General features: G+C 38.3%; 1 protein-coding gene across 3 annotated transcripts in view; it reads right to left on the bottom strand.

Moving 5' to 3' along the window:
* KIT (KIT proto-oncogene, receptor tyrosine kinase) overlaps positions 1-15,294 on the bottom strand; it is an 82,320-nt gene that overhangs the window by 31,151 nt on the left and 35,875 nt on the right. For all 3 annotated transcript variants that reach the window (XM_027970729.2, NM_001308594.1, XM_027970728.3), the window contains 4 exon segments: positions 12,127-12,408; positions 10,916-11,052; positions 6,505-6,676; positions 1,679-1,868 (listed from right to left, as the gene is read on the bottom strand). In XM_027970729.2, the coding sequence (XP_027826530.2) occupies positions 1,679-1,868; positions 6,505-6,676; positions 10,916-11,052; positions 12,127-12,408 (781 nt within the window).

The raw sequence follows: 15,294 nt of genomic DNA, 5'->3' as shown, positions 1-15,294 counted from the left end.
ACACCAGCATCTCCTGGTTCTCCTCCTACCCCTGCTGCTTCTTCCAAGTGTCCCCGGGAGCATGTGCTACCTGGGCTTCTGTTTTACACCAAGGTTATCACAGGTGGCTGTGTTCAGCACCACCATCAGGGAGTTACTGACATGGGCTCCAGTGTGGACGGAGCACTCTGGGTGGCCCTAGACCCCCAAGGGCCACAATCAACTCTGCACGGGGGGTGGCTTGTTCAGGCTCCTGTCACACTGCATACATTCCCTGGGCATTCACGCTCCCCTGAACTACTTACTGTTGCTTACAATGTTCAAATCCTGACCTCTAGTCCAACCTCCCTGTCCTACGCCTCTTTCCTCTCCAGACCTATGTTCATGGCCCCCAGTCCAAAGAGCCCCTAGGATGGGACCACAGCTCACCCGCATCCTCTTTCCCTCCTTTCCCCCTCCCCACCCTACCTCCCCAACTCTCTGCCTGGTCTCTCTCTTCTTAATGAAGCCCTTGCCTGTGAATCCCACTCTCAGGAGCTGCATCCAGGGAACCTGACCTACAAAACATCCTACCTGAGTATCTCCACTCAAGATCCCACAGGCAAGTTCAAATTCAACAAACTCCAAACTCAGGTCACTGGATTTGCCCCTCTCCCTCCCACTGGAACGGCATCACCTCTTATCATCCAATCTGGCTGCCCCAGCCAGACTCCTCCCTCTTCCCTGCCCCTTCAGTCACCGAGTCCTTTAAGGACGAAGCCTGGACAGCACCCAATCCATCCTCTTCCCTCCAGCCCTTAGACTTTGGTCCAGGACAATATTCTCTCTCACCCATATTTTTACAACAGCCAAGAGCTCCCAACTAGGGGGAAAAAAACACCAATTGTAACTAGGCACCAACCTCTTATAAGCCACTGGCTCTTGATGAGATTACTTAACTCATCGAAGTCTCAAATTCATCTTCTAAAGAAAGGAGGGACGTAAGCGTGCCTCCTCCTAGCATTTGTGAGGACTAAAATTATTGAGTTAATGTACATAAGGGAATGAGAACAGCGTATGGCCAGAAACAAGCACATACAACTTATTTGAGAATCGAATGAGAAGTCTGATGTAAAAGAAACTTGGGTTCAATGCTTGGCCCAAAGATGCTTAACAATTCTTAGTTTCCTTCTAGCTTTAAAAATGTAACTAAAGGCACTAACATGCCTCTTTCTCTGAAAAGAATTATTTACTGTGGCCCTAGTGTATGCTAGTCACTGCTCTGAACTATCCTCAGAACTCTAGGACCGGACTCTCCTCTAATTTACAAATGAGACAGCCGAGGCATGGAATTTTCTGTGCGCTCTAAACACATGGCAAAATGAAATGACGACACAGGGAGCCGCCCCAAACTTCCTTCTGTATCAGCTGTTTCCTCATACATTGACGGTTACAGAAATAGGATGAGGTAGCAGTTAAGAATCCACCTACACTGCAGGAGATGGGATTTCAATCCCTGGGTCAGGAAGATCCCCTGGAGAAGGGAATGGCAACCCACTCCATTATTCTTGCCTGGGAAATCCCACGGTCAGAGGAACCTAGCGGGGCTACAAGGCCATAGGGTCAAAAAAAAAAAATTCGGACATGAGTTAGTGATGAAACAACAAGTGAAGGGGAAAGGCAGAACTGCATAATTGCCAGTAAAAGGCCCTTTTCTTACCTGATGTTACTTTCATTCTCAGACTTGGGATAATCGTCCCACTTATCAGTGGAGGTCCTGTTCATATATATCCACTGTCGGTGTTCAGGTTTGGGATATGCCTCATACTCAACAACCAGATCCACATTCTCTCCATCATTTACAAACACTGTTGTGTTCATCATAGGGAAGATATTAATGAATCCTTTATCTAACCACAGCAGAACGAAACAGAAAGAAACTGTTACCGCAAAAATCTTAATAACACAGCTTCATTTTTGGATTATAAAGGTAACTGACTGATTTCCAGTATTAACTGGTAGTGCCAAGTAGGCTGGTAAAGAATCCCCCTGCAATGCAGGAGACCCTGGTTTGATTCCTGGGTTGGAAACATCCCCTAGGGAAGGGATAGGCTACCCACTCCAGTATTCTTGGGCTCCCCAGGTGGTTCAGATGGTAAAGAATCTGCCGGCAATGCGGGAGACCTGGGTTCAATCCCTGAGTTGGGAAGATCCCCTGGAGAAAGAAATGGCAACCCATTCCAATATTCTTGCCTGGAGAATCCAATGGAGAGAGGAGCCTGGCGGGGTACAGTCCATGGGATCACGAAGAGTTGGACAAGACTGAAGTGACCTAGCACACCCTTAGCACTCCAACTAAGAATTTTAACTAGCCATTTTACATTTTGTTTTGCTCTTGGAGAACCACAGTCATAAATGAGAAAGAACACACATTGGAAATGTTTACTCTCTTATTTTTATCTCTTAAGCAACTCTGTTAAAGATCTATCACCATGGAATAAGTCTTTTAGAACTACTAGTCCTGATGCATATTATGCGAAAAATTATTCGGACTATGTAGCCTATTCCTAGACCCAATATAATTGTATGTGATAAGAAGATGTCATAAATCAAGGAGGGGAAGATAGCCTCAATGTTCAATAAAAATATTGGAAGAATGTAATTTAGTATTTAAAGAAAACTACACTTAGATCTCTTATATCATACATCACAGATGATTCAGAATAGCATTTTAACAATTAAGCCTTATTTTTAACTAAACAACAAAATTGACTTCTATTAAACTTTGACCAAGCTGGGGGTGGAGGTGGGGGTGGGGCAGTTTTCTAGGCTTTTCAGAAGCAATCAAAAAAATAAAACTTATAAAAGACAAATCTGAATACATAAACGTTTTCAAATGTCTACATATAGAAAAATTAATTAAGGTAATAGGAAAAAGAAGACATGAAAATATAGAAGGAAAAATAAGCTAGTAATTTAAATAGGGGATCCCTTTTCACATATTAAAAATAGCAAAACTTCAATAGAGCTGTTAAAAATAATGTATATCCATTCTATGGAAAACTAGCAAAGCTAATTTGAAATAAACATAATAATTTTGCAAGTGTAATTAAAGTAGCATGCTGAATTACACATTGTAATTTGGCACAACTCCTTTAGAAAGCATTTCTAGATTAAAAAATTATCTATTTTTCAGTTTAACACAGAGAACTCTTCTTAGTGAGGTAGATAGCTACATGCAAAATAGAAGTGCTATTTACCCTAGTCATAATAATCTTAAAAATGAGAAAAGGGAGAACTGGTTAAGTAAATAAAGCAGCCCTTAGAAATGGTTATATAATAATACAATGAAGAACTTGAAAAAGACCATAATAAAATAATTGCCAATATTATATTTATAACCTCCTTTTATGAAATGTTTACTATGTTCCAAGAACTGCATTAAGTTCTTTAGCATATTTTATTTAATAATTATGACAAATATTTAATCTTACAGCAATACTGAAAGAGAACCTTGTAACCCTTAATTTATAGATGAGAAAAGAAACCAAGTCCTGGAAAGCCATATAGCTGGCTACCCAAAGGCAGAAACTAAATGTGAATATACACAGTGAGAGGCCAAGGCTGGCTTCTTTGTAGCATACCCTAGAGCCTCCACATACTTTAAGTGAGAAAGAGAACCTAAGATTACATGTATAATTAAAATCCTGTTGCAGTTGGAGAAGACTCTTGAGAGTCCCTTGGACTGCAAGGAGATGATTTTCCAGGCAACAGTACCGGAGTGGATTGCCATTTCTTCTCCAGGGGATCTTCCCAACCCAGAGATCGAACCCAGGTCTCTCACATTGTAGGCAGACGCTTTACCATCTGAGCCACCAGGGAAGTCCATAAACCACATACCAAACCCTAAAAATGGTTATAGCAAGTTAGTGGAATTATGAAGGAGTTTTAATCTTCTTGTTTTATTTCTTTTTCAAAATTTAAGATGGAATTATAACATGTAAGACTGTCATTCACTATCTCTGGTACTATTTAGTCAAAAATATTTACACCCCAGGCTTCCCTAGTGTCTCTGTCGGTAAAGAATCCACCTGCAATGCAGGACACACAGGTTTAATCCCTGGGAGGGGACGATCTCCTGGAGAAGGAAATGACAACCCATTCCAGTATTCTTGCCTGGAAAACTCCACGGATAAAGGAACTTGGTGGGCTAGTCCATGAGGTCACAGAATTTGGACACAACTTTGGGACTAAACCACCACCACCTACTGAGTAGATATCCTCCGGAGAGCATCTAACATGCAATTGGTACCCCACAGGAGGTTGCCATTAGAATATTTACTGTTTAGTTTCCTACAGATTCAGAATTTTAAAAGAAATGGTATTCAACTGTCCTTTGTATCAATGGAGAAACATTTTTCAGGTGAAATTTTAAAAAACATCCAAATGAAATCAAGTTGGAAACCAACAGCTTGTTCTAATACCTGAATCATAAATGGTGCCCCTCTGTCATTCTTTAAGCTAATTTAAGTTAGTTTTGAGGAAATAAATGTTTTATCTGAAAGCTACATTAAATTTTCAGGTGCTCAAGGTCATAAATTCAAAGATAAAACACAATGCAAAATATAGAAATATCACAGGCAATATTATTTGCACTGATTTCTGTCACAATCATCATGAATAAAATACTAGTTCCTCCGGAGTTTTCTACAGTCTAGTCTGGTCAATATGGTTTTATGTCCTATAATAGAATGGAGTTTCAAATTCATGAAGTGTAAGAATTGTTAGAATCAAAAAATCCTATCTGGCTTGTTATAAAGGATGGTTTAAGAAACTGATGAGACATTAACAGTTAATCAAGTACAAACACTATACCAGGCACATCTATAAAATCTGTTGCTTTTCTCCCTTCTACAGCCTTGGGAGTTAGAGGTTGTGTGTCTCGTAAGAGAAAAGAGAGGCAGAGTTAAAGTGGGGTGCATTTGAAATTTAAGTGGTAGAGCCCCAGTTCAAAACTAGGTAGGGGTCATCCTAAAGTCTTGTGCTGCACATCACTCCACTCTGTGTCCAAATTCTGCTCCCAGCCCCTAAAGATCACTTTTCTCTGTCTCTTCCTACTCTTGTCCCATTCCAACTCTCTCCCGAAACAGTACAGATTCAGATTACATGGCCCCAAGTCTTTCCAGTTATACAGTTATATTCTTGGAAATTGATGAATGGATTTTAAAAATCTGATTACATACAACAATATGCTCAAAACATCCTTACTAATTGCTTTCTGGAGCTGAAGCTGATATATCAGCATGCTCCCTAATCAACTTAGCAAATTAGCACTTATGGAGTTTAATATTTTAAAAGCACAGCCTTTTATTCAAATTAATAAATGGTTCACAATTATGTTTAGGGACAGAATAGTACCCTTTCTCTGGGCTAGCTCTGTAATTGCAAATAAAGCATCTTTTTCACGTTCATTTTGGTGAGACACTTTCCATTACAACATGAGCAGAAACACCTAACTCATATGAGATAATTGTAGGATAAATTGCAAACCTCTAACACTGCTACATAAATTATTGAAGAAATATGGGAAAGAGAGAAATGAAAACAAATATATAATTTTATTATTGATAAAATTATGAGGAAGAATTTCACCACTCTACAAGTACTTAATCAAAATCAAGCCATGAAAATACGGTGGCATCCCCCCCCCAAAAAAACACCAAGAAAATAGATTAAATGCAAACAATACTGAGAGCCCAAAAAGTGTAAAAGAAATAATTATAAAATTACTATACTTTCCAGTAACTCAAAAACATCATGTACTTTACCAATCTGCTCTCATTAAGTAGATGCTTGGGAAATAAGTATTTAATAAGATTGCTAGATCAGGGAAAACTAAACCAGTTGTGTATACCACTTATGATATAGGTTAGGGCACAGGTTAACAGGTTTGTTTATGCTCTGTAGAAACAAGGAGCCATGCCCAGTGGGCTGCCTTCCTGAAGGTTTATGTTATAGCCTGTAGGGTCAGAGGACAGGGTAAGGTGAGGGGCATACTGAGAAGGAAAAGTCAGTTCAGCCCTTTCTGCTGCCAAGTGATTAGAGCCCATGAACTGTAAAACAATAAACCAAAAGGCCAAAGAACCTCACCAAAAGATCCAGAGAAATACACTGAGGTCTAAGCATACGTCTTTCTCCAAAGAAAAAAGTCTCCATCCATTTCCAAACTCAGGTCATTGGGCAAGGAGTAAAATTTTAGGAAAAGCTCAACCTACATTTGTTGGGGTAGGGGGGTTAAGCAGAGAATGACATGTTCAAACACCTTCACAGTTACAGCTTTTCACTTGCCTCTATTAAATGGGTAGGATTTGCTTTTGTGCTCTGGTTGGAAGACTTTTTTTTTTTCATGTATTCATTCATTCTTTCATTCAGTGATACTAAAATCCCTAAGAATCTGTTAACATTCCATTAACGTAAAAAGGAAACTATTAGGTAATTTCTTCATTCACTATGCCAAGTAATTTACCCATTCCTAGAGATATTTACCTACTACTTCTAAGGTTGTTGTGACATTTGCTGATCCAAAAGTATTATTGGCGTAACACATGAACACACCGGAATCATTCACTCTTGCTGAGCTGATAGTCAGCCTTTCCTGACGGAGATAACTGAAGTCACCCTGATGCCAGCTATTCTTCTTCGTCTGTGCTTTACTCTGCTGCTCTCAGAAGGGGAGGGGAAGAAAGAAATCAAAGATTACCATACAATTTATATTCAGGATCTTTCCTAGATAAATTAAAAATAGCAGCAATTAACTTCTCCATATTAGCATTCATTATACACTACTTAAGTAAGAATAATAAAACATCATGACAAGTCTGTCACTGGAACACTTCATATTACAGGATTATATTGAAAGATAGTCATTATTAATAATTGGAAAAAAACATGAAAATTCATTTCTTAATAATCACAGCATACATAATTCCAAATTCTCTGCAGTGCTAAACATTTTCTTAAAAAACAGTGCCAAATTTTAAAAGCTAGTATATAAGAAATACTACAGGATACTGATATTTTACAAGTCAGCATACCTGCATCCTATCAATATTTCCTGTTTTATATACATATTTGGAGAAGGCAATGGCACCCCACTCCAGTACTCTTGCCTGGAATTTATGTATTTTCTATTCTATAGCCCAGTGATTGAAAGAAAACACATCACTACTAACAATCATGTTCTATTTTATTAACATCTATATTATTTTCATTAATAAAAGTAAATTTACAATGTCTAAGATTAACTTGAAAATTCATCCTATTGTTCTTATCCAGCAGAATTTTGGCAACTATTAAAGAGCATTCAGAAATACACAAGACATGTAAGACCAAACCCCAAATTATTTACACATGAGCTGAAGAAAAAAGGTTGTGTATTTACTCTTGTGATATCACCATCCTACTGTTAATATCTGTCTGCACATAAGACATGGAGAGAGTTCTTGTATGGAAACCTCATGGGGAAAAAAACCATAATATAAACTACAACCATTCTCTGAAAAAATGAAACGGAATAGCATAGAGTTTTCTGCATCTTCCAATTTTTTTTTTTTTTTTACACATTCCTATTACTATGGGGAGGGGTAGAAGGGAGAGGGAAAACAACTAAAAAAACCCAAAATAACAGCAGATATTGACCTGGAACAAGATCAAGGGTGACTCCCTGTACAGGCTATGGTGGACCTATTAGCATTAGACCATTTTGACAGCACTGTAAAGCAGAACAATCCTTCTGGAAAGCAACTAGGAAGCATGTTCAGAGCCCTGATCAACTCCAGCAAATTTATCTCAAAGAAACAACTCAACAGGAAACAAAAGCTTCAAGATATTTGCTGAAGTGAAAAACTAGAGATGACCTAGTGTGTACCAGGTATCAAAAAGACTATGAATACATGAAAATTAAAAATGCTTATTTTATGTAGAAAGGGTAGAATGAGTATACCTCAGTAACCATGTGTTCATACATATGCATGGGGACAGAGAGAAAAGAAACATGGGAAAAAATGTGGGCAATATAGCATTTATAAGGACTAACCACATAAGACTGCAAGCACTTGAAATGCAAACTGAAGGGTGTTGTAAATATAAAATGTGTCCCAGACTTTAAAGACTTAATATGAAAGAAAGTAGTATAAAATAGCCCATTAATAATTATGTTGATTGCATGATAAAATACTTTGGATACATTGGACTAAATACATTAAAAATTGATTTTACTTTGTTTTAGTGTCATGTGCCTACTAGAAAATTTTAAATTACATTGGAGGCTCACATTCTATTTTTATTGCACAGTGCTGCTAATGTACAGTGGCAGAATTATAGCTATTTCTCTTTTTTCTCATGTTATTATATTTTTAGAAATTTTTTTTTACACTAAAATAAGCACACATAAAAGCTGACTGCCAAAGCTAAATGTTTTGAAATAAAAAGAAGAGAAACCTGCTTGCTTAACTAACTGTGAGATCTTGGCCAAGTCAAGGATGCCACTATGGTCTCAAATTTTATTCCCAAAAATGAATAAGAGAACAAAAGTCTTTAAAGGCCTTTCTAGTCTGGGAGCACTGTGTTGATTTGAAGATACTCCCTTCTAAGAGATTCTTCTAATAATCGCCAGAAATCTGACATTTTTGCTGCCTAACAGCAATTGTTAAGAAGAGACGAAGGGGAAATGACATTTTTCTCTGGCCTCTCCTAGTCCATCATGTTACAGACTTCTCCTCTGTAAAGGCAGAGGACGATGGACAGGTCACATACTATATTCTACATTTACCAAATCTTCCCTCTAGTTTCTGCAAGAGCCCAAGAGTCCATTGTTAGGGAGCTAAACAGGACAATGAATACACTGGTGCTGGAAGGAATAGTTTGTCAATAATTGATACAATATCAACATCCAAACCTGGAGGCCATAATTTAGGATACTATCAGAGACCATGATTAAAAGCAGTTAAAATATGAGAGTTTATAAGCCTTAGAAAAGCTAACCAAGATTTATAGTGTTGAATAAACTCCAAGATTCTCTTACATTTTAAAACAAACAATTGCAAAAACTCTCCAACACTCAATTCACCCTAAATTTCATTGTGAGTTAAACTTATCCTAAATGATTCAAATCAAATTCTACAGATTTTTAAAATAATTTGATAGTGCTATAATAGCACTAAGTATTCCAAATTAAGCCAAAGGATGTCAGCAAAAGATTCATGGATGAACTCTGGCATTCAGCCATGAGCCCCATCTGCAAGTCACACGTTACATAGTGTTCGCACGTGATTTGGTTTTCCTTAACCCTTGGAGGTACGCACTGGGATTTCCCCAAAGAGCTCCCAACACTGCAGCCTTATCTACCAGTGCTAGTGGATTAATTGGGAATGGCAAGCAGGGCTCCTGGGAAAAAATGGTTCAGAACAAAACTGCCTGGGGCGATTTATTTCTCATCTCAGAAAGGCTAATTTTCAAGTTATACAGAGGCTCAGCTACACACACAGTCTAAACTGTTTTCTCATCTGAAATCAAGGATCATAGAAAGGCAATTAATATGGGATTGTGTCCTATAGGGTTAGTCAAAAATCCATATGTAAGCTATTGTTTTTATTAGGTTATATGATATGAAAACTAGGACTTCTTTCTCGGAGACATTGGTTCCATTCTCCTAGTCAATAGCAGACTTCACTTAGCAAGGTATCATCCATCACAGGTCTGCAGGAACACCATCATAATGCTTTGCATTATGCTAATCGCCACGGTTACTTATTTAGCATAGGATTCTCTAAACAGGCATAAAATTGCCAATTCAGAGCATGAGGAGGAAGAAGAGGAAGAGGAAGAAGAAAAGACAGTATTTTCTTCCTTCCATGTAATACATACGTGTGTACTGAAGAAAAACTACTATGATAGCAAATTAACTAGATGGCCAAGATTATACAAACAGATATTATTGAAAAATCAGTCAATGGGAATCTTAAAAGCAAAATACTAGGGAAACTGGACATTTCAAAGTCCTTGCTATTAATGTGAGTGAATTCAGAGGGAAAAAACCCTTCAGATATAACTAGCCAAAATTTATTAAGATATGTCTAACACAGTATCTGACATATAGTAGACATTCAATATGAATTTGTCAAATGAATGATAACCTAAACATGTCCAAATGCTTCATACTGAAGACAACCATTTTATTAATAGCAACTAAAACAAATAGAAAACCATTAGCAACCTGATCTCAGGTAAGCAGTCTCAAAGGAGGAAATCAGACCCATATACAAAGAAATCCATTTCTCAAATGGACAGGCCTTTTCATGGGGGAGGGAAGGGCTTCCTGGTTAATATCTAAGATCATGTTTCTTAATATGGAAGGGGAAAATGGCAACTTTTTACAGTATTTTAAATAATCTGGCCTGAGTAGTTTCCATAATAACTTTATAAAAATCAAGGTAGCTATTCACTGAACTGTTAATTTTTAAAAAAATTTTCCCCACTAAAGTCATTCAGAGAAACAGTATAGAGTAATAACAAGTCTGCAGTTTTCAATTTTCTCAAAATAAATTTATAAAATGACATTTGTTTGTTACTCATAATGAATGTACACGCCTGCATATGGTGCTATGAAATGGAGAAATACGCATCTCAACACACTCCAGACAGTTCCACCTCTGACAGACACACCAGCTGAGCCATCCTCAGGATGATTAATAGACTCTCTCAGAATTTGAAAAAGAATGCATATATATGTACTACTGAATCACTTTGCCGTACAGCAGAAATTAACACAACACGGTAAATCAACTAGACATCAATAAAACACATTTAAAAAAAAAAATAACACTTCTTTAAAGAAAAGCCTTCAAACCTCCCACACAGCATGCTACACTGAGGAAAACGGGGAAGACAATCCACTCACCTGGCTGTTTTCCTTTATCCACATAGAGTCCACGGAACTAGACACGTCTTTAATCAAGCATGTCACTGCAAATTCCTCTCCTTCCCTGAGAAGATAGCTGGTTTTGGACACAGACACAACCGGCACAGCTTTGATGGCTAGAATTAAAGGAAAATTGGCCCTCAAGCAACTGGTTGCACTGTAACTTAACATTTTAACTTACCATTTTTCCTAAGCCATGCCCAGCTCACTCTGTGGTCTTTTAAGTAAAATATAAAGTATGGCACTAACCAATCTGCATTATTTGTGTACCTGAAGAAATCAGGAATTAAACTGTGTGTCCTTCAAGTAAATTAATTAATATAAAGTGAAAAAGAGAGAATGTCTACTTTGAGATGATAATAATCCTGAACAAAGCTAGGTAGAAACCCTAGCATAGTGAAGCTGCCTTTATCTTTATTTCACGTGATGACTTCATGAGGATGTGACCAACAACTAATTATATCCTTGTAACCAAACAGGCAACTTTCCCATGTACTGTAAAATTAATATCTTGATTACTTCTTAAAATAACAGGTCTTAAACAATCAAACTTTCCTTAACTCCAAAGAGAACCCTTTTCAAAAGCCTTAACAGTAACTACTCAATGGCTAAATGCCCTCTGGTATTGAATTAGTTGTTCTCTGTAATACAATTCTAGGTATCCTCCAGCTACCAAAATATTCTATCTCATGTCAAATTCATAACAACGTCCATTGTCAGCTGGTACTTTCTTTCTCATATTGTGAACAGTCTAAGAAGGCATTAGAATTAAATATTTAAGGAGGAAGTCAGTTCACAGATCAACAGTGAATCAAGGAGTGAATAATCTGTATGCTAATCTTTTCAAACAGTGTAAGGCTTCCCAATAAGTTTTCCTTGAAAGGAACACTGTGCATTTACGAAACTTTGGGATGTCCTGATGTCAGCAGGTTTAATGACTATCCCCAGGACCATTGAATTACTCTTCCCTGGTAGACCCACCCAGCTGGAGGTGGGTCTTGGGCCAGTCATATAGTATGAGAAATGTGAAATAAAGAATTTACACGCAGCTGGCATTACTTTGAGGCTGGGAGAACAGATCACAGCAGCCGCCTGAGTGACCAACATACTAAGATGGACCAGCGAGAAGAGAAGTCTTTTAAATCAATGGATGTTCCAACACCTAGCAGAAAGCAAACAAGGGCCTGTACCTGCCCGTACTTTCAGGGTGAATTTCTTCGACAGCATGGACTTGCCCTTCTGATTCGCTGAGCAGTGCAGACAGAGCCGATGGTACTCGCGCTTCACATTTCTGATTGTGATGCCTGCCTTGGGGTCAGCCACAAATGTCAGATCCTTGGGGAGAGGTTTCCCCTCACACCCCGTGAGAGAGTAATTGGTCACCTCGGGGTCTGTCAGGGGACAGCGAACCAGCGTGTCGTTTTCTTCTTTCCCGTACAAGGGAAGGTCAATCAGGAAAAGCTTCTCAGGGTCTACGGCATAACCGACAATCAGTATTTCAAACAGCACGTATACAAAGTGACAATAAAAACACTTTATAAAGATCTAAGATGTTGCCTTTCAGGGACTTCCTTTGTAATCCTGTGGTCAAATGCTTCCACTGCAGGGGGCACAGGTTTGATCCCTGGCTGCAGCTGCTGCTGCTAAGTCATTTCAGTCGTGTCCGACTCTGTGTGACCCCATAGACGGGAGCCCACCAGGCTCCTCCATCCCTGGGATTCTCCAGGCAAGAACACTGGAGTGGGGTGCCATTTTAGGGAATTAAGATTCCACATGCTGTGTGGCTCGGCCAAAAAATTTAAAAAAAAAAAAATGCTCTCACACAGCAAAAATCCCCAGTAGCCCAAATGGCTGCAGACTTTATTCTTTGCAAATGAAAGTAGAATTTATCTGAACTATACTAATAAGGTAAAGGTAACACTTAAACCATATGTCAGGCACTAAGATTGGACCATTACACATTTACCTTTCTCATTTAATCCTCAAAACACCTATAATGTGATGGGCGCTATCATTATCACTATTTTACAGATAAACCGAAGTCTCAAAACTAGCAACTCTCCTTAAGTGATGTGGCCCAGAAATGACCAGAAAGAACTCAAACCCAGGTCTGACTGATACCACAATCTGAGCTCTTCAACTCTGGGAATATTTTACTATAATATCCATAAATATAAATATTACAAATTTTATTTTTATTTTAAATTTTATTTTTAAATTATAAATATAAATATTTATACATATAAATGTTTCACTATATTTATGAATATAAATATTTGTAATATTTATATAATATTTGCTTTCTTTCTAAAACGGATAACACTGCAAAGAACATAGGCCAAGAATAGGCAGCCTGATGACATCTAGTAGTGTGGGGAAAAGTGTTCTCCACTAACCCGAGTGACCTTCTTTCCAGAGTTCACAGTCTCCAGGACCCTCCAGCTTCTGAAAAGAATCTAGAAAACCATTAGGGGGCCACACAGTACAAATAACACGTGGTCCGTGCTCTATTCTATTCCTTGAAAGATACACACAAACAGAATTTCTGGCAATCAAATAAATTGATATGCACAAAGGAAGCTTATGAGGTTCAGCAATGCTGTGGTAAATACATGATTGTCCAAACCAGGACACTTGGACGTGAAAGAGGTACAATTAGCAATTATGCTGCGATACCTGGCATGGACTGAGAAAGCCTTAGGCCGACTGGGACCTCTATACAAACCTCATTCTGTACACACAATATGCTGCCACCTCTACACTGTGTAATGATCATACAGACGCATGGTTGAGCCAACAGGTTATACTTAAAACGTTTTTTCATCTTTTGGCCACACTGTGCAGCATGCGGGATCTTAGTTCTCCAACCTGGGATCGAACCCGTGCCCCCTACGCTGGAAGTGTGGAATATTAACCACTGGATCACCAGGGAAGTCCTTAAAATGTTTTTTAAATGTCCTTTCCACATGCAAATTGAGTGCTCCACATAAACCAATGACATAATTGAAATCCACTTATCATATAATTTTGACCAATTTTCAAAGAGTTTTCTTAAATGAATTATGCACCTCCCAGCCTAACTAATTTATTCTGCAAATAAATTATCTCATAATGGCTGAAAAATGGTTTGAGGCTATAGTTGGTTATTTTCCCACTTAATTTTTTCTCAGTCACTTGAGCTAATGCCCCGATTTCCTTAACTGCCATAAGACAAACTATATAGGCATCTAAACATCTTAAACTGGTAATAATTAAATATAGTTCTAAGTTATTGAGGATGACTTCCCCTATAAAGAAAACCTGAGCACTCTGTGAGACTGATTTGGCTAATGCAGCAGTTTCCCTATTTATTCAGACGTCTATCCATCCTATTAATAAGCAGAATGACACTTCATTACAACCTGGAAATTACGGAGTACCTTCTTGAATGTCAAAGAACAGAACACGGGTGGCTCAACAATTATGGAAACATACCCAGAGGCTAGCTGTGGCTTGTGAACGTGTATTTCTTTTCAGCTATCCACCCAGGAAAGAGTAAAAGATGAACTAAAGAGAGGCAGTTTCAGTTTCATGGCGACCTTCTTCATAGCGAACAGCAGAGTCAGTTTTACTAACCTTCCATAGAGCTAGCATGTGCATTAATTCTGTCTCCCTGAAAACAATTATATAAGGAAGACAGAGCAGGTGATCTTATCCAAGTGTTGCTCTGAGGAACTGTGACTCCAGAGGTTACTCAGATTCACAATCTAGGACAAATTTATTGGTCTTCTTCCACAATATCATAGACGAGGTTGCAAACCCAGGACGAGAACTGAAACTATTTCTCCTCCTATAATCTTGGTATGTCTCGTAAGCTTTAAGTATTCTAGTTTTTATACCAACAAAAAGACCCCTCCCCTACCCCTTCCCCTGGCCCCACCAGGAAACCTCCTTCTGACAAGGTTATTAAAAGCACAAACACAGATGAATCACTGCATTCATCACAGGAAATGAGGTACAGAAATCCAACCATCACATTTTCCTTTTATTTCTCAAAGGTCACAATTTTTTAAATGAATGAACTGACTACTATTAAGAACTCAGGAAGGACAGAGGGTGCTTAACCAACTGAACTGTTTCTGGAATTTACTCTCTACAAGTGGGGCAATTCATTTGAAGCTTTGGTCTGTTTGGGGCCTTTAGAGGCCTTTAGTTCCCTGAAGTGTTTTTACTAAGTAGGAATATCTGGGATCTCAAAGCATTAAAATGCTGTCTTCCCAAAGGGCCTAATTTATTCTCAGGGTTTACTGACACCACCAGGACAAATGGGCTAAACCATATTGTAACCTCATTAGGAAGAGCATCACAGCCTTACAAGA

This window comes from Ovis aries, chromosome 6 (genome assembly GCF_016772045.2).
Source record: "Ovis aries strain OAR_USU_Benz2616 breed Rambouillet chromosome 6, ARS-UI_Ramb_v3.0, whole genome shotgun sequence".
NCBI classification, from domain to species: Eukaryota; Metazoa; Chordata; class Mammalia; order Artiodactyla; family Bovidae; genus Ovis; species Ovis aries.
The sequence above is the reverse complement of the archived record's forward strand: the minus strand, read 5'-3'. Positions and strand labels throughout refer to the sequence as shown.